At 39.2% G+C, this 19,465-nt stretch overlaps 1 protein-coding gene across 2 annotated transcripts; it reads right to left on the reverse strand.

The window, feature by feature from the left end:
- Positions 1 to 907: 907 nt before the first annotated feature.
- On the reverse strand, positions 908 to 15,063 carry LOC107290799 (cobalamin binding intrinsic factor). 2 transcript variants are annotated; one of them, XM_015819721.1, is made up of 9 exons: positions 14,964 to 15,063; positions 8,764 to 8,940; positions 7,367 to 7,510; positions 5,173 to 5,328; positions 4,617 to 4,798; positions 4,327 to 4,513; positions 3,496 to 3,631; positions 3,004 to 3,122; positions 908 to 1,100 (listed from the first exon to the last, which is right to left on the reverse strand). In XM_015819721.1, exons 1-9 carry the CDS (start codon positions 15,031 to 15,033, stop codon positions 1,039 to 1,041), a joined length of 1,233 nt encoding a protein of 410 aa, XP_015675207.1. In that variant the 5' UTR covers positions 15,034 to 15,063; the 3' UTR covers positions 908 to 1,038. The 2 variants fall into 2 exon arrangements, with proteins under 2 accessions (XP_015675207.1, XP_015675206.1); XM_015819720.2 differs by lacking the exon at positions 14,964 to 15,063 and adding an exon at positions 11,398 to 11,595.
- Positions 15,064 to 19,465: the final 4,402 nt, after the last annotated feature.

Consider the following 19,465-nt stretch of genomic DNA (forward strand, 5'->3'; position numbering starts at 1 on the left):
TTCCAGGGCAAAAAGATGAAAAATTAAAAACAAAAGCTAACAAACTTGACAAAGAAGTTGAAATTGGCCAAAGGCGGCAGCTCATCCATATAAACAATTCTTTCATGAGGGCAATGAGATATCCTGGGATTCCCATTTTTCTAAGCACATTCCCCAGCTTTATGTGATTGACATAATCAAAGACTTTTCTATAATTAGTAAAGCACATAATGACTTCTTTTCCATGTACTTTGGCTTTTTCAATTATCCAGTGTGCACCAGAAATAAAGTCTCATGTTCCTCAGCTTTTGTTAAAGCCAACTTCAAAAACACACATACACTCTCACATTCCAGGAACAAAATCTGAGGATCTTTTGAAATATACCCTATAGCATATTAGATGGCAACACATTTAATCTAGATTTTGAAAAGGCTGTTCTGTATCTAATTAAATATAAACATATGGAGCTGAAAAGTATATTTGCAATGTATTCGAAAAGTCACACGGTAAACAAAGACGTTTAGCCTTTGCCATTCTGTACTGTGTTATCCCTCAATCTTTTTATCATATAATAAAATGATGATGTCATAACCCCAAAAACAAATAATCAGGGTCAATGCCAATCTGATTAATCTTTTGGTCCACCTGTTTAAACCATGTATCTGTATCTTTTTCACATAGCAATCTTCCTTGTTTTCCAAAACGTAAATTTGTGACCAAAACTTAATAATACTCAGCCAAGTGTCTGTTTAAAGGACATTGTATAATTTCCAGGGAAACACAAAGTTTGGAACATTACTTGGAACTTTTAAAGGAGATATTAAAACTTCTTTTGCAATTGGGCTATGTTATTTTCGACAGCTGTGACAACTCAGTACTTTACTGTGGTTGGCATTCAGTTATTAAATAATTTTAAACAAACAGAACTTTGCACGTATCAAATCACTATTTTATTGTCATCTTGCCAGAACTGTAATATATCAAATTCCATGCAGAAGGCTTGGCTATCGTCTGATAAATACAGACTTGATTCTCGGTTCTTTATTATAGGTAATAATTCAGTATCTACTGAAGATGGCCACAATTAGCTCATTATCTCTTGGTATGTAGCTACCAACACCTGCCAACATAAAAAAATGATGTTGAAAAGTAGGTTATATTCTCTACATTAGATATATGATAAGCTTTAGCGTGTAGATTTGAAAACTAGTTTTAAATTAGATATATGCAGATACTCAGCTGCCTTGTATACATGGCCACAGCCAGTCATGATGATCAAAATAGTATCCGTACAATAATATCACAATACAACCCCACCTTTTCATAGTTTCATCCTAATACTAGATGCAAATTCATAAGTTGTAGGATTTGAGTTATGAAGGACACTTTTTCATTTGCCCTGTCCCACCCCCAGCTCCCCAGATGCCTAAGTGCAGCTACCATGTAAACCCCCCAAAAAGATGTAGCTGCTTTAAAGAGTAAAAAACTACATTCACGCTGTTAAGTGAACTGAAGCATCTTTTTAGGATCAAATCAAAAGCACTGCATTTTCCTATCCACTATACCAGGCATGTCCAGCACACGACCCATGAGTCACATGCAGCCTTGGATGGTTAGTAATGAAACCCCACAGGATAATAAAAAAACATAAAAATAAAGGAAGCCTGTTATTTATATACATTAACTATATTATATGCATTATGTGTGGTTCAAGACAATTCCTCTTCATTTAGTGCGACACAGGCAAGTCTAAAGATTGGACAACTATGTTCTATACTGTAATATATATGTGTTGGCTTTATGCACATCAGTAACTGAACATTACTGGATAATGTTAGGCAACTGTTCATTAGAACAGGGCTTTTCAACCAGTGGTATGGGTACCACCTGTGGTACATTGGCACCTGGTAGGTGGTACGCGACCATCCTAGAAAAGTGGTAGCAGGGGAGGGGAATGAGCTGAACTGGTGGCAGCACCATAGAAGACTGAGAGAGAGATGGCTGGAGCTGCAAGGTTGTCAGGGCTGTCAGGGCTAAGTGGAAGCGCCAGGATCAGTGCCGCTTTCCAGCTGATAGGCGCTTCTTTGGGGCACTTTTTTCAGTGCCACTGTAACTTCAAACAGTCACTAAGCGAACTGTGGTAAGTCGAGGACTACCTGTACTTTTATCACTTTTTTACTTTTTGGGGGGGTCATTAAGTTTTTGACACCTTGCTAGGCGACTGGTGGTACTCGGATGTTGCCATATCCTAAAAGTGGTACAATGGGTGAAAAGGTTGAAAAGCCCTGCATTAGAAGACCAGTTAGTCTTCTCAATCTTCAAGGTTCTGTCCCTCTGTTGCCACTGAATCTTCACTTTGCTATTGTACCCCCAACCTCTTGTTCGACTCGATCCTTTGCTCAGTCTTTTTCTGGGACAACATTTCAGCCCTAACTTCATTTGATTGATGTCCTTGCTAATGCAACGGTCTTCCTAGACTGGGTGCTGAACTGATTTACAACCTTGATTTTTCTTGAGTTGCATATCAGTCCCCTTGGTAAATAGGTAAAATCTGTATGTTGTATTTCCTCTGTACACCTTGCCCTTTGGGAACTGTGCATTTAAATAGGCTCTCAACTATTTGCAGCACTCGGCAAATCTTGTCTGGGATCAAAAGCTAAGCCGGATCAAAGCTGATTAGTCTCTAGACAGGATATTTCTAGCTCATGCCAGCACTGTAGGGTAGACTGGGAAACTGAAAGCTTATTCCAGGAGAAGGCAAAGACACATAATTTCAGTGTTGCACTGAGAAAACTATCTAGATATACAGTAACTAAGAAATCATGAGGAGTTGAGCTCAACTTGAAGACTTTGCTGTCTGAACAGGCATCAACCTATTATTTTGGTCATGTTGATTATTATTATCTTATAGCTGCACATTCACTAACAAGTTAATCATAATTAATATGGAAGATAACGGATGCACGTATTTGGAGGACTATATTGTATCTTTCAGGACTTTCTTTCTTCCCAAGAAAATATACCTTGTTCAAGGGGTGTTTTGCCACTGAGGAACTGCCAGTAGGTCTTTTCATTGGTGTTACCTTGGAGGCCATTGATAGAGGTGACCATGGGGCCCCAAGATGTTTCCTCTGTTTGAAAGCTGCAAAATGCCAAATTCATTACAAAAACAGGAAGAAGGAAGGATGAATAGAAAAATGGTGAATTATATCATAGTAATTTATGGGAAGATAATATGTACACAAGAAAAATTGAAAGCAAGTAAATTTCAAAAATTAATAAATAAAATAAGAAAAATTGAATGAAAAAAGATCAGGCATATTGTAGGTGAAAATATTCATAGAAATCAAATATTCAAATTTATCCAATGGGCCACCTTAAAATCAAACATTAGAGTTTAAAACACATTGGTAAAGATTTGAGGTTTCTTGAACTGAAAATTTGAAAAGTTTATGTAGATCACATCCTGGGTTGAATACCATCCCTAAAAGGTCAAAGACCAGGAGTCTATTTACCTGAATTCCTTTGCATTACATTGTTTAGCTGCTTCCAAGACAGCAAGCAGCACCGAACCCTTTGGCACTTTCACAGTTGTGGAATACTCGAAATAAGGTTTTTTTAGCTTGTTGATTACCATATAATGTACTGTTACTGCAAAGAAAGAGAAGAGAAGGCAGGTGAACTAACTCATTACACCCTTAGTATCTAATGCCAATCCTGGGCTTGCATAGCTGAGACGAGAGATAGCCAATGAGATGAGATGAGACTTGGAAGGAAAAATTGGCATCCATTTGAAGATGCTTAAAATGTTACTATTGCTAGTGGCTGCAGTTGATTTTCATCATTGTGGACAATCCATTCAGTAGAAGTTGCAGATCCATAACAGTGAGTTAAATGGATCTTTCCAAAATAGGCAATCCTCAGCCCCACAACACCTTTCCTTTTTCCTTTCCTTTCCTTTCCTTTTTTTTTTTTGAGTCCAGAATTAAGCGAAAGTTAGAACCAAGCTATGTGAAAGCAGCATAACATTGGTAGCATAGCTTTGTGGAGCATTTTATGATTGTTTCCAATGTTATTAGACACTAAACGGCATGACTGTGTTCACCTGTTTTCATCTCCAGCCTCCACCATTTCCTTTCTTTCAGAATAATTCCACTGTCTCCAAATAATCAATAATAGCAAAACTGTACCTGTTCCTGGTGTGGAAATGTAGTGATGGGGAATGTAAACCTATAATGCAGACCTCATTAAGCTGTGACTATAGCTCACTAGCCAAATCTGCTGTTTTCTGTCCTTCAGAGAACAAGGGAGGTGCCAGAAGAGTTTCTTTCCAGTAGCTGCCTTACCAGTTTCAGAGGTGCAAGTGACATTGCTCACATCCAAGTAGGTTTTGCCCACCAGAGAAGGCAGGATCTGAGAAGCAGCAGCTGGAGTACTAAAGGCTCCCTCGGGGATCTTACTCAGCACTTCATTCAAGGTCTTTGTGCAGTTCCATGCGTTATCAGAGTAAAACTCAGAAGTAACACTGAGAGCCTGGAAATCAGCAAGAGAGAGAGAGAGAGATGCTGTGAGATTTGGAGGGATAAAGACCAGATTCCTGGATTTTCAGCCCTCCCAAATAAAAGATCAGGTGTACCTGCATTGCAAGGCCAGTGCTATAGATATTTCCAAGGAGGCCATTAGTCTGCTGTTCTTGAAGGATTTGCTCTGTGATCAGGGCCAAGGCTTCTCTTATAGTTGCTGTAAGTTTGCTCTGCTGAGATGAGATCCTTCCTTCATACACACAGAACAGTGCCAGACTTGCTACGGCAGCAGTATCTGTGAATTACATCAAACAAGGGATTGAGCTGTGAGAAGAAAGTCAGGAGTGTTTGCCAATCTAGGAGGAGTCATGGATCTCTTTGGTATAAGTGCTGGACAATAGCAGATATCAGAGAGAAGCAGGCCAAATTGGAAAAAGCTGTTTATTACAAGTTGTCATTGTGGATGGTGCAATGGACAATGGATTCCTAGCTTATCAATCACTTGCTCATCATGAAGTTCCCCAGTGTCCCACTCACCTTCTCTCAGTACAACCTATTCCTCAGGATCATTACAGGGTATCATTAAGAAGGCTATCTTGAAGTCCTTCAAAGCTCAGAATAAAAAGATAATTTAAAATCATATTCAAAAATCACATATGTGTCTCTTACCTACAGAGAGACGACCATTGAATTGGAAACTATTAGTCAGGGCTGCTTTGGCCAGAACAATGGCAGCTTTGTCAAGTTCTGGACTTTTCTCTATACACAGAGCCAAAGTATCTAGAGCCAATTGGTAGTAGGTGGTCTTGGGAGTCCCAGTAGTATCTGAAAAGTAAGCATGTTTATCAATTACTTCCTGTTTGGTCACAGAAGACATCTATCCTCAGCCCATTACTGTTTGGAGGTTAAGTGCAAATGGAAAACTATTTCTAAAGAGTACTATTGGAGAAGGAGAGATCTGAAATCATAAACCAGCTGTATTTCCATGGGATCCCCATGGAATTTATAACCATAATGGTGCAGGATTCTAAATCACGAAAAGTAACCTTTTATCAACTAGCATTTTCCAGATCTGTAGAAATCAATTCCAGAATTCCCCAGCTGGCATCAACATTGAAGTCTGCTCATCTGGTAGATGTCCACATAGCTACTGTATGGGGAATGATTGGGTTTGAAGCTGCAGATTTTTCCCTCTAACCCGGAAGGCAAGTTAGCTTCTAATGCGGGGAAATAATGAGAAGGGGCAGAAAATGAAGTCCCATTCTCCTGCTGCATGAGAGTTTATAATGCTATAGGGGGAATATCTCCAAAGGGCTATAAACCTCTCCTAGGCATAATTTATAATACTACCTATTCCACAATATAGTGTTCAACTTAAAACCATTTGTTTGGCAACTGTTCAAAGTTAGTGCTATTGAATAAAGGGACGACTGGTCCTCCCATTTATGACTGCCATAGCATCTATACATATATCTATACAGTGATCAAAATTCATGGCCTTAGTCACCAGTATGCATTTACAACAGTGGCATTGTCCTGGGGTCATGTGACTGCTATTTGCAACCTTCCCAGCCAGCTTTTGATAAGCAAAGTCAATGGGGAAAATCAGATTTGCGTAATGTCTACATGATTCACTTAAGAACTGCAGTGGTTTGCTTAACAGCCATGGCAAAAAAAGGTTACGAAATCAGGCATGCCTCACTTAGTCACCATCTTGCATAACAATGGAAATTCTGATTCCAATTGTGGTCATAAGTCAAGGACTACTTGTACTGACAGTTGGAAATTCAGGATGCAGAGATAAATGTCAGATTGCTAAACTAGATTTTGTACTGTATGAGTTCTATTCTCTTTAGCACAGAGCATGTTTTCAGCCTGAACCAAGACAAATCTTCCCCACAAGTAGATTAGTGCAATCTGGCAAAGGTTTTGCTGTTTTCGGTAGCTTTTATGTACAGTGTCGATTGGCAGGGACATATGATGTGCTACATGGGGAAGTTTAGCCGTGGTGTTGGGTCTTTTGGTTTTGATGTTTTTATTGTAGTTGATACTGTTTTATTTTTGAGTGGTGAGCTACCCAGAATTTGGTTCATGATGAGTAGCTAGATGAATGTTATAAATAAATAAATAGCCATAGCCATAGCCATAGCACTTAGACTTATTTACCACTTCACAATGTTTCACAGCCCTCTCTAAGTGGTTTACAAAGTCAGCAATGTTACCCCCAACAATCTGAGTTCTCATTTTATTGACTTCAGAAGGATAGAAGGCTGAGTCAACCTGGAGCCGGTGAGAATCGAACTGCTGGCAGTCAGCAGTCAGCAGAATTAGCCTGCACTACTGCATTCTAACCACTACCACGGCTCTTAAATACATGTTACAAAGCCATCCTCAATCATCACCACCACTCTGGATCAATTTTGCAGCTGTTATAAAAGTGCATTTTCTTCCTTAAAAAAAAAAAAGGAAAATATGAATGCAAAATGGGGATCAGATTTAACAGCCAGATCTGTATTCCAACAGCAGATTGATTCAGCTGTCATTTGTATTGTGAAATAGGGAGGAAAGTAATCTGAGTTATCTGGAGAAAAGTTGTACAAACATTTTAAGTTGTACCAGTCATTAAAATATTAGAAAGAAAATGTTATTCGCAACTGGAACAAAGAACAGACACTGCCTACATGGCTAAGAGAGCAATTCTCATAGGCTGAGAATTGGGCATTTAAATTCAACCGAGTACCATCCTTGCAAGCCAATGGTGGGGAAAGAGCACAGAGAGTCAAGGATCCATGCATTAATTATCCTTTTTGCATCTTGTTATCTGAGTGAAAGGCAGGAATCTAATGCTCATTTGTCTCCTTACCGATATGCTTAATCTCATCCTCTGTTTTCTCTTCAAGGACTTGGACCAGGTTGACATGTTTTTCTGGCGTGCTGACATCAGCAGGATTCTGACAGGCAGACCGAAGAGCTAGGACATAAAGGGCCACTTTGCCAGAGGTCATCTCTGCAAGAAGGGACGAGAGAGGACAAAGACTGAGTAAGCAATGCCTCGAAAGCAGTAAAATACCCTTTCCCATCCTGGCCGGAAGTCTAGAAACTGTAGCCCACAACATCTGGGAGAGCTGCTTTAAAACTGGGATGTAACCGGAAACCCCCTCTGATTATTTTTCCTTTGTTGCAGAACCATCTGGTTGATATTTTAAAGGCAAACCAGTGATAATGTAAGGTTTCATGGCCTGGAGTTCCTGGTATCAGATGCACCTGTACCGTAATCTGTAAAAGTCTAGACACAGATATGGCTGAATTAATAGAGACTCACAGTTGTTAATGTAATTTCAGCTCCAGGAAAAAAAAATGCTTCTAAGCCTTTTAATCAAAACTATTTTGCTCTTGCCATGAAGTTCTTAATTTCTGTTTTATCATCAATTGAAACCTACTGTTTGTTGGGTGGCTTTTTTAGCTGCAATTTAACACCCACTTACACGAGAGCTGCTTTGGCCTAATTCACGAAATAGTTCTGGTTTCTTGTGCCAGATAGTAACAGGGAAACATTTTAGCATATGAACTTTTGCCAGGTGTATACATATGATCATGATGAAAACTTTGCCTTTTAGTGGCCATTTACTACTAAGAAAAAGGTTACTGGCAATTATAGAAATAAAATAAGACATTTAATTTTATTTCATTTTGGGAGATATATTGTGGTCAAAACTAGGATGTACTATGGTAGTAAAAACAAAATCACAAGGGAATGGAGCCAGCCTGGCAAGATTCTTTTAATACGGGTGATCAACAATAAAAACAAAACTGCTTTGGCCTATTCATAAAATTGTTCTTAGTTCCTTGTACCAAACAGTAACAGGGAAACATTTAGCAGATGAACGTTTGCTAAGTGTGGACATATGGTCATGATGAAAATTTGTTATTTAGTGTTCTACCTACTATACTACCAAGAAAAAAAACCTTGTGGCAATTCTAGAAATAGAATTGGGCTTCCTTAGTTTTAATTAAGTTTGGGACGTACATTGTAGTCAAAACTAGGATGTACTAGTAAAGACAAAATAAATCATAAAGCTTTTTCACTATCTGTTAGGTTTAGCAAGTTACTCATAATTATCAAAAGGGACACCGGAAAAATTATTTCCACGTTTCCCTCTTTACAAAATGGAACAAATTAAAGATCTAAACTGGTTTAGAAGTGGTTCTAGAGACCAATAAACTCATTTATGTAAAAGCTTCTCATTTCAAGCATCATACCTGTTCCAGCGGTTTCTTTTATCTGCTTCACCAACTGTGTTATCACACTAAGATTGTGGTCTTCAGCCAGTTTCAAAGCAATCAGGACACTGGGATCAGGTTTAATCTGTAGGCTGGCCCAATTTTCCAGTTGAGTCTGGAGGCCTTTGACCAACCATTGCTGATCACTCGGGACATCTAGAACAAAGACAGCTAGAAGTTTATCCAGAATAGCATCTTTCCTAGACAATTCTGATGTAGCTTGTCAACAGAACTGGAGTTCAGCCTCAGAAATTGCCTCTATTATATTTTTCTTCTGCATTGGTAGCATTTGGGGCTGTTGCTCCTTTTTTGCCCACCATTTTTTTTGTCCATTAGTGAATTCTGTAATTATAATAAGGTTAACTTCAAATACTTTGAATATACCACGCAAGATCCATACAAATGGGTTGTTAATATTCATGTAGCAGACTTGTTATTCATAAAGGTATCCAGACCTATGTGAATTTATCTGCTTTGGGGCAAAAATGTTGCACATGAAATTTTTCACTGAGTGAGCCAAAAAAAGCTGTGTTTAGTTATCAGTATACATTTAAGTTTTTTTCCCCTTTTGTATCTCTCTGTACTTTTTTTGGGAGGGGAGAATTGAGGCTAATTGCAATTATCTGAGCCTTGCCTTCAGCTATGAATGTGGATTGGATGCTAGCCAAAATGGCCATCTCACATACACTCATGCAAGGGTTAACTCAGTGGAACTTACCCTTCTCTTGCTTTATTTAAGCTGAACTGACTTATTGAAATCAACAGAAGAAGATGCATACAACTTTAAGTGCCATTATTTTCAGTAGGAATACAGATCAACTAAGTTAACTACGTTAATCCAGTTCAATGCACGTAAAGCATTTTTTCTCAACGAGACAGAGTTGGCACTAAGTTTTGAGTTTTTGTATGTTGTCTTCTGATGGGCTACTTTCCTATTCTCTGTGTCGTCTGCTGACTCACTGTGATCAGTGAAAACAGGCAGGTAGAAAATGAAGTTATAATAATAGATCGGCAGGTGGAGGGGGAGCTTAGATAGGCTGCTGGTCATTATCTCTAAACAGCTGCTTCTCCCAAGTTCTTTCGGTCACTTCTTATATTCTTTGATAATTCTGTTGAAGCCACAGAACTGTCTTTTCCATTGGCACTCATTGGTGTGCATATCATATGAACACAGACATTTGAAAGGCTACTAGGTTAGGGAAGGTTGCACTATGATTTTATTACATTCCAGATCATATCAATAGCATACAAGGGGATAAATCAGTTTCTGCATTGTTATACTCCTTTATTTTTCTATATACAGTAAGTGATTATTTAGCTCTATGCATCTGTACTGAAAACTGTTTGTGTATTTAGAAAGCTAATGTGCATGCTGGCTTGGAATTTTAGCTCTGCAGTTCAATCAGGTGGGGATCACATGAGAGAAAGCTTCCTCACCAAGTCTAGAAAGAGTGCAGAGAAGAGCAACAAAGATGATTAGGGGACTGGAGGCTAAAACATATGAGGAACGGTTGCTGGAATTGGGTATGTCTAGTTTAACGAAGAGAAAGACGAGGACATGATAGCAGTGTTCCAATATCTCAGGGGCTGCCACAAAGAAGAGGGAGTCAAGCTATTCTCCAAGGCACCTGAAGGCAGGACGAGAAGCAACGGATGAAAACTGATCAAGGAGAGAAGCAACTTAGAACTAAGGAGAAACTTCCTGGCAGTTAGAACAATTAACCAGTGGAACAACCTGCCTCCAGAAGTGGTGAGTGCTCCAACACTGGAAGTTTTTAAGAGGAGACTGGACAGCCATTTGTCTGAAGGGTTTCCTGCTTGAGCAGGGGGTTGGACTAGATACCTCCAAGGTCCCTTCCAACTTTTTTATTACTATTATTATTATTATTATTATTATTATTATTATTATTATTATTATTATTATTATTATTATTATTATTATTATTATTATTATTATTATTATTGCCTTGCTTTTATTAAATATGAGAAGATGTAGGCAGGGCACAGCTTTTCGGCTTCATCATTAATGATGTATAGAAAATAGAAACTGGCAGTCATGGACATGGCTCAAGTTTCCATTTTGGTTACCTTTCTGTACGAAACTGTTTTCATGAAGGAAAGTTGATCCAGCCTAAACACCCTCTATGCATCAATATCTCATTCAGTGCACAAACATTAGAAATGTTTACATAGGGTTGCGCAAAGAGATGTTTTGCATAGATTTTAATGCAAATGAAGCACTTCCTTTCGAATTGCACTTCCTGTTCGAATTGCAAAAGTTGGTTCTAGTTGTCTTATATGCAGACACTTCTGGTGAGGCGGTTGGTGAAGTAATATGACTGCAAGCACATAGAGATACCCAGCGATGGCCTTTCAAAGTTGCATGAACCTTGGAAAGGACATAGCTGCAAAGATGGGTTTTCCACTGTGTAAGAGATCTATTGCCAGTTAAATATAGAGCAAACCCTGTCCCTATTTGATTACCATGACCACCCCATTTGAAGATCTCCAAGTATGTTGAACTATAACTTCCCATTATCCTTCAATCAACTTAGAGAGAAGCATCGGGTTAAGAAGGGTTAATACAAGAGGAAGATGACTTGAAATACTTACAGCAAGTTTCTGAAGAACTGGAAGCTGCATTGGCGACTGTGCAGAACACACATATAATAATAGTGAAGAGGAACATTTTCGGCTCAAATGTGAGTGTATCCTTTCGTAGACCAAATCTTCCTTGATGTGGCAGAATATTGGAAGTCAAGGGTAAAAACCTGCTTTTTCTTCCTTTATATAAACTGCTAGGACAGCCCTGGATCCTCCCTACCAACCTTTCACCTTCGAATAGTCACTTCATTTTTAGTTCTGTTGACTTTCCTTTCCTTATCTCATTTTCCTCAACACTGGGACAGGTCTGAACAGGTCTGGCAAGGTGATGCCAAGCCACAAATCCTTTCAGAGAAATTAGTGGGTTGCGTGTTAGCAAGGGGAAGGCTACTTATATAACTTGGCAAGATGCTGCATACCATCTGTGAGAGAACAGCCACTTGCTAAGCGAGCGTCTATTGAGTCATGTATGTTAATGGCAAGGATGGGATCAATTTCATGGAAGAGAAGTTGGGTTGAGAAAAGAGGAAATTAAACTGGACTGGACCTGCCCAGGAAAAATAGCACTGTATCTTCTATTAAGGTCCATGTTTTAAAAGACTAAAGAAAGGACACTGCTATGGTATGCTGGAGAAATAGGAGAGATGGTAACAGAGTTTCTCTTAGCCCTTTTGCCACCATTCATATGTCATTGCATATGCCAAAACTGTGCCTCTTAAAAACATACTATTGCTATAAATAATCCTACACATGCAGAAATAAGGCTGTTCGGTTTATAAAAATGCTAGTGTAGAACCATGTGGAAAAACACAATGTGACAATAATTATAGCAATGTTGATAGAAGTAAAAGAAAGGTCTTCAAAATTTAATATTGAAAGAGAAATTTAAAATTGAATTTGCTGCAGTGGAAATTTCTGAGTAGAGAAGCTATGGTGGGAAAGAGGAAAGGTTAACATAAAGGAAGTAAGATAAACATATAGGCAAAAATAGCTGGGTCTGAGAAAGGAAGAAGCCATAAAAAAAATATAGCTGTAAAAGGAAATGGCTAGCCAGGAAAGACAGAGAATAGGAGAATAGGAAAATAAGCTGAATAAGATAAGAGGAAAGGCACTGAATTGAAAAGCAGGAAAAGAACTTATTGTTTAAAATGGGGACATAAATATCTACAGAGTTTAAAATAACCATTTAAATGTCTAATTTTTCTTATTATAATTGTATATGTGAATATGATTTGTATGTAGCAGGAAATATGTAGGAGGCGGTCGGAAAGAGTGTAACCTCATAGTACCTCAGCCAATGGGGAAAGAGGATGGATGTGGTGGCCGGGACAAGGGATGTATAAAGAAGGAAATATTTTGGGTTAAAACTTTGGAGAGAACCAAGCTTTGATAGCTTCTCTCCCCGCTTATTGCAATAAACGAAACAAAAGGCCTTCACTGTGTCTTGGCTGGTTATTGGTCAGGCGAGCTTGCCTCTGGTCACAAAGGAAAGTAGCCAGGAGCACATAACAATGTCGTGCAGATATTAGAAGCTCTTCAGAAATGAGTGATCAAAGCACGCACTGATTGCAGAAATGCATCCTACTTTTCTTGAGATTGACCCTCTGGAGGATCAAAGGTGTGAGAAGTCAGCCCCCCAGAGAAGGAAATATTAAAAGGGCAGGAAAATATATTTCCTCAAAGGATCTTAAAGAGGCAGGAAAGCATGCCCAGTTTTCTTAATAGCCCCAGGTCTCCCTTCCCCAAGCAGAAACCAGCTCTATAGAGATGTGGTGTAAATCCAGGGAGCTAGGAGATTAAGAAGACAAAGACCTAAAATCTACATATCCCATCCAAACTCTAAGAGTCATCAGCCTCAGCCCCAGGGAAGCAGGATATGTCCTTTGGGACATAATAGGATTAACCTATCACCATCAGAATACCAGAAAAGCACACTCAGGTCAAAGTTCATGCCACAGGAACAGGAAGCAACTCCAAACAAAAGGCTCCAGAGGTTATAAAAACCCGCTCCCCACATGTACTCAACCCTTTTTTCCTCTCTTTTCTGCCAGAACCATCTTTCTGTCTGGCTCTCCTCTTCAATAAACTGCAACCTTCTTTCTAAAGCAGTTGCCATGTTGTTTATCCCCGGCTTGGACTGAACCAGAATGAAGACTTTTCTTTCAACAAAGGCTTTTCTTCAAATGTCAAAGCTTAGACGGAGCTTTTGTAGCAATTCTTAAATGAGGGAAAGGCACTCTGCATATATTTACAGTCACTGTAATTCTGCTGATATTGTACAGATTCTAATACTGAGCACATTTTACTTTATTTTTCAAATCCTACCTTAGCCATGAAAAGCCAGCTGGGTGACTTTTGGGTTGTTGTTGTAAAAAAAATAGAAGGAGAAAGGTATGTTGGTTATGTTCGCTGCACCACCATGGCAGGATACAAATAAATAAATAAAGCTACATTAATTTGATGCTAAGAAGGAGCTGTGAACCTCCAATATCAACTTTATTGCAGTCATAAATGATGTGTAGTCTTTAGCAAACCATTATCATTCCTTTTATTCATGAAGTTTCAGGCTTTTATGGATTGTTCTGCATTAGAAGATACTTAATACAATACCCTATGGCTAAAGTTTCTTGAATGTTAAGACAAATGGAATTAATATAATTATTTTATTAATAGTTGACATATCTATTGTGATTGTGAGAAAGCATTGTATCAATAACACCCCATCTCTTCAAAAAATGAGGAAAATGTAATAATATACAAGAAGTAGGAAAATAGTTGATATTCCCTAAACTGGGATCCAAGGAAGGACAGGTGCAGTACCCTGTAGATTAGAAACTGGAATTACTATTTTGCATTCTTTCTCTTGTTTCAGCTTCTGTTGGTAAATTGATTTGCTTGTTGTGGAATCTCAACATGCATGCGAATAGAAAGAAATTTCTAAAATTCACAATCATTCTGGGGTACTGAGTGTAGATTAATGAAAAAAAGAAATGAATTTCAAGAACTGTAGAATCAGGCTGCAGAATAGCAAAATTGACAAAAGTGAAGGGGGTCTGAATACTTTCTGAATGCACTGTAATTCATTTTTCATACCCATCTAAGAATCTAGTTGAATGGATAGTAGTACATTGACCTGTGCTGAATTGGGAAGAGATAATAAAAAGCTGCCTTGGTAAGAAATGTTATGCCAATAAGGGCTCCTTAAGAATCCGATATAAAATAAAGATCAGTTGGAGTACATCTGTTATTATTAAATTCTGTTTACCGATACAGAGTATTAATAAACTCTTTATCATGGAAAGAGATTATGTTTTTCCTTCCAAGGAAACTGATGCTGAGTAACCACTAATATTCCCAAATTTTCTCACCCCTTAAAAGTGGAACACATGTAGCTAATAGTAGGAAAGCAAAGATTTTGAGGTTGATTACATCCATAAAGAAGCTAGTGAAGCATAGCAGATTTCTGGTACTAAGGAAAACGTATTGTGTTTTCTAAGGGCACTTCTTGAAATAAAGGAAATAAGGACCTAAGGAAATAGGAAGGCAAATGGCAGCGTCTAGTTTTTCCTACTTACCACAGCTAAGGCAGTGCTGTCCTTGGTTGAGAAACAAGAGTAGGAATCCCACCAGAGCCCTCATCATCATGCAGGTCTATCACGCAATGGGATGAGCACAGGGAAGTACGTCTGCTGTGATTTAAAAGCAGAGGCAGAGGGCTCCTCCCTTGTCCTGTTGCTTTCCCAACAAAGCAAGAGTTATTGAGTAATGCCTCTTAATGTGGACATGCCCTTCAAGACATGCAGGCTGACAAAACTGTGATTGTAAGGTCAGACTTCAGTCAGCCTGGAAGTGGCGTACTGAGTACCACTGCAAGATGATTCCCAGAGAATATTAAAAGTCCTGTTTAATAATAAAACATGGATCGACAAAAAGCACTGGATGAACCAAATGTTTATCTTGCCCAGTTTCCAATTCTGTGGTCAAAGATCAGGGCAGAAAGAAGAGAAAGATGGGGATGGGGCATCAGCAGGCAGAGAACGATGCCCTTAACCTCACCTCCTTTGGAATACATAAAATGGATAAAAATATTATATGAGTTGCCTACATCTAAAGTCAAGGCATGATTTTCACTATTAAGAAGAAATAGAAAAGGATGCCACTTTCACCTTTTTAAATATCTGTATAGAGATGACATTATTTTGTTTATTTCTAAACCTCACGCTGCTATTTCAGTGTTGATGCAAATGACAGGTGCTTTAGTACAGGGCTTTTCAACCAGTGGTACGGGTACCACCTGTGATACATTGGCACCTGGCAAATGGTACGCGACCATCCTAGAAAAGTGGTAGTGGGGGAGGGGAATGAGCTGAACCGGTGGCAGCACCGCACAAGCCTGAGTGAGAGATGGCTGGAGCTGCAGGGCTGTCAGGGCTCAGCGGAAGCGCCAGGATCAGCACCAGGCTCCAGCTGGAGCTCGGTGCTGATCCTGACGCTTCTGCTGAGCCCAGAAGAAGTGCCAATCAGCTGGAATGTTGCAGCATCTCCAGGGTCTTGTGATTTACATTCGGATGCTTGGCAACTGATTCATATTTATGACTGTCACAGTGTTCCACGGTCATGTGAAGTAACCAAAACCTGCTGCAACCACCCAGCAGACGGAGGGAATAAAAACCAACTCCCCCCCACTGCCTTAGCTGAATGACAGCAGTTTTTCCAATGGTTTACAGCTTCAGTCTTGAACTATTGACCCTCCATTCCCTTCACTTATACAAGTGTCTCTAGTCCTGCAAAAAACATATTTACTTAATCCCTTATCAGTGAGAGGCTAGGTTACCCATGGGCGCTGCGTTCCCTGTAACAGCAGAACACAACACTATGGAAAGTATNTCGACTCCATAGCCCTGAATAAACCCCTGCTATCATGTGCCCCCTAGTCCTTTTCTCTAGACTAGGCAAACCCAAATCCTGCAACCATTCTTCTTATGATTTAGTCTCCAGGCCTTTAATCATCTTAGTTGCTCTTCTTTGCACTTTATCCCAAGCCTCAACATCTTTGTTCTAATGTGGTGGCCAAAACTGGATGTGTGGCCTTACTAAGGCTTTATAAAGCAATACTAATACTTCACATGATTTTGATTCCATGCCTCTGTTTATACAACCAAGGATTGTATTAGGCTTTTTTGACTGCCGCACACTGCCGGCTCATATTTAAGTGATCATCCACTAGGACTCCAAGGCCCCTCTCACAGTTACTGTTTTTGAGCCAGGTTTCACCTAATCTGTACTTGTACCTTTGGTTTTTCCTGCCTAAGTGTAAAACCTTGCTTTTCTCCACATTAAATTTCATTTTGTGGATAGGGCCCATTGTTCAAGTCTATCAAGATCTTTTTGGATCCTGAGCTTGTCTTTTGGGGTGTTGGCTATTCCTGCCAGGTAACTGTCATATGCAAATTTGATGAGCTATTCTATTCTATTCTATTCTATTCTATTCTATTCTATTCTATTCTATTCTATTCCCTCATCTAAGTCATTTATGAAGATATTGAAGAGTACTGGGTCTAGGATGGAACCTTGTGGTACCCTGCTGCTTACTTCCCTCCATGTAGATGTAGTACCATTAAGGACGACTCGTTGAGTACAGTTTGTCAGCCAGCTGCAAATCCATCTGGTGGTGATGTTGTCTATCCCACAGTTTTCTAACTTACCAAGAAGTAGGTTGTGGTGTACTTTGTCAAATGCCTTGCTGAAGTCTAAGTATACTATGTCCACAGCATTTCGCTGGTCTCCTAATTTAGTCTATCCATCAGGTCCTGGTGATTTATATCGTCAAGATCAGATGGGTGTTCTCTAACTATTTTTTTGCTTATTTTAATTTTTATTTCGAGTCTGTCTTTTACAGTTATGTTTTTGGTAGGTTGGGCTATAGTTTCTTTTTGCGTGAAGACTGATGCAAAGAATGAGTTAAGCGGTTCTGCTTTCCCTCTGCTGCCTCTTACTTCCTTGCCATCTTTTCTCTTAAGTGGACCTACTGTTTCCTTGACTTTTTTCTTGTTATTTATATGATGAAAGAAACATTTTTTATTATCTTTGACTTTTGCTTTCCTGACTTCATCTTTGCAGATTCTGCTGATACTCTGCCTTAGTTATATGTTTTTGTCTTTCAGTTTAGAGAGAGATCTTTGTGCAACCATGCTGGTTTCTTCTTGGATTTCTTGTTTTTATTTTATTTTTTCAGAGGTATTGTGCTTCTAGACCAGGGGTGTCAAACTGCCGGCCCGTGGGCTGGATGTGTCATGCCAAAACCATGCCCACCCCATTTCTGGCAATGGAAAAAAGTTGTGATACCTCGCGACACATCAAATGACATTGCGAGTTTGACACCCCTATTCTAGACTCTTTACTGTTTCTTCTAGCAATTCAGATTTGCATTTGATACATATATACGTAGTTTTTACAAGTCACTATAATGTCAGTCTCTATGCCCACGATTTTTTTGTTTGTTAAAAAATTAAAAATTTCTAAAAATTTATTTTCCCTCTTGTGAAGTGTCAGTTTACAATAGTTTACAAAAGTTCTTGCCCTTTTGTTCTCTGTCTTCAAAAATTCAACACTATCTTTCCTGTTTTAAGTGTCTGTCTCTTTTTTCATGATTTTTCCCCTCTATCAAAAGCGCCGATGGCGGCTTTTCTTCGAGCCGTCCGCCCCGAGGACGCGTAAGAGCCGCAGGAACAGCGTCTAACAGCTGCTCCGTGGCTCGGAATCCCCTTTCCCGGGCAAAGGGGAAGGGGAGAGCTTCCCTGATAGGGGTAGAACTCCCTAGCCCTCATGGTTTTACAGCTGTGGGGGTGAAGGTGAGTTCCCCCGGAATCAGGGACTTCTCCGCGCTTCGGGCTGCCTCCGTTCCTTTGAACGAAGCCAGACGCGGATTCAACCTCTGCTTTTGGGAGATCATGAGTAGATTTTTATGAGCAGACAGAGCGATCCAGGAGGTCTGAAGTCTGAAGGATTTGAGCCTTTAACTCTGAAGTTAATAAGCTTCTTCATTGACATTTTAAGTTAAAGAGGAAAAAAAAATATGGCTGCGGAAGGGCGTTTTGCTCTTTGACAGAGACTTTTACTTTTTGGAGACTTTTAATTTTACTTTTACTTTCTGCTGGATTCCTATTGCATTAGACTTGGTTATTTTGTTGCTGGTTGGGGAAGCATTCTGCTTCTGCTTTTGTTGGATGTTTTCACAAGACTTTATTTGACATTATATTATATAAATGAAATTATAAGAGAAGAAGAGAAAGTAAAATGGCTTCAAAGCGTGTGGGAACTTTTGTTCCTCAGAAAAGTTTGAGTTCCTCCCCAGCTGTTCAAACACCACAGCAGACAAAACCTACTCCCCTGCCCTCTCCTCCAGTTCCAGCACTAACATTGAAAGATTTACAGGATGCTTTGAAGGACACTGCCAAACAGATTAGAAGTGAAGTGGAGGAGCTGCTTGAAAAGAAACTTGAAGAGAAACTTGAAGAGAAAAATGTTGAGATGAGAGAGGATATATTGTTTGCATTGCAAGGTTTGGCTGGCCATGTAGAACGCATTGAAGGGTGGGTGGATGAAGTGGAAGAACATATTGACACTTTAGAAATTAGATTGGGGAAAGTGGAAGAGAATGCGGATGTAACTCAAAATGAGGTCCTTATGTCACAATATAGAGAAATGGAATATGCGTTGAGAATAAGAGAACTGAGGGAAAATGTCCAAGAAAAATTGGAGGAGGAAATTGCACCAGAATTGGCCCTGGTTTTGTCCTGCCAACCTGAAGAAATCATGAGAGAAATGGAAAAAAATTTTTAGAGTTAATTCATGGGTTGCAAGACAGAGAAACCTTCCAAGAGATGTTGTTATCTACTTTTCAAGAAAATCAATCCGTAATGAAATTATTCAAGCTTTTTATAAGCAGAAATTTCAAATTTTAGAACAAGATGTTATAATCCTAAAGGAAATACCACCCAAGATACTCAGAAGAAGGAAGGATTTTGCTTTTTTGGCTGAAGAGTTGAAAGTGCGACAAATTCAATTCAGATGGGAT

The sequence above is a fragment of the Protobothrops mucrosquamatus genome, unplaced genomic scaffold (assembly GCF_001527695.2).
Source record: "Protobothrops mucrosquamatus isolate PMUCROS unplaced genomic scaffold, P.Mucros_1.0 scaffold970, whole genome shotgun sequence".
Classification (NCBI taxonomy): domain Eukaryota; kingdom Metazoa; phylum Chordata; class Lepidosauria; order Squamata; family Viperidae; genus Protobothrops; species Protobothrops mucrosquamatus.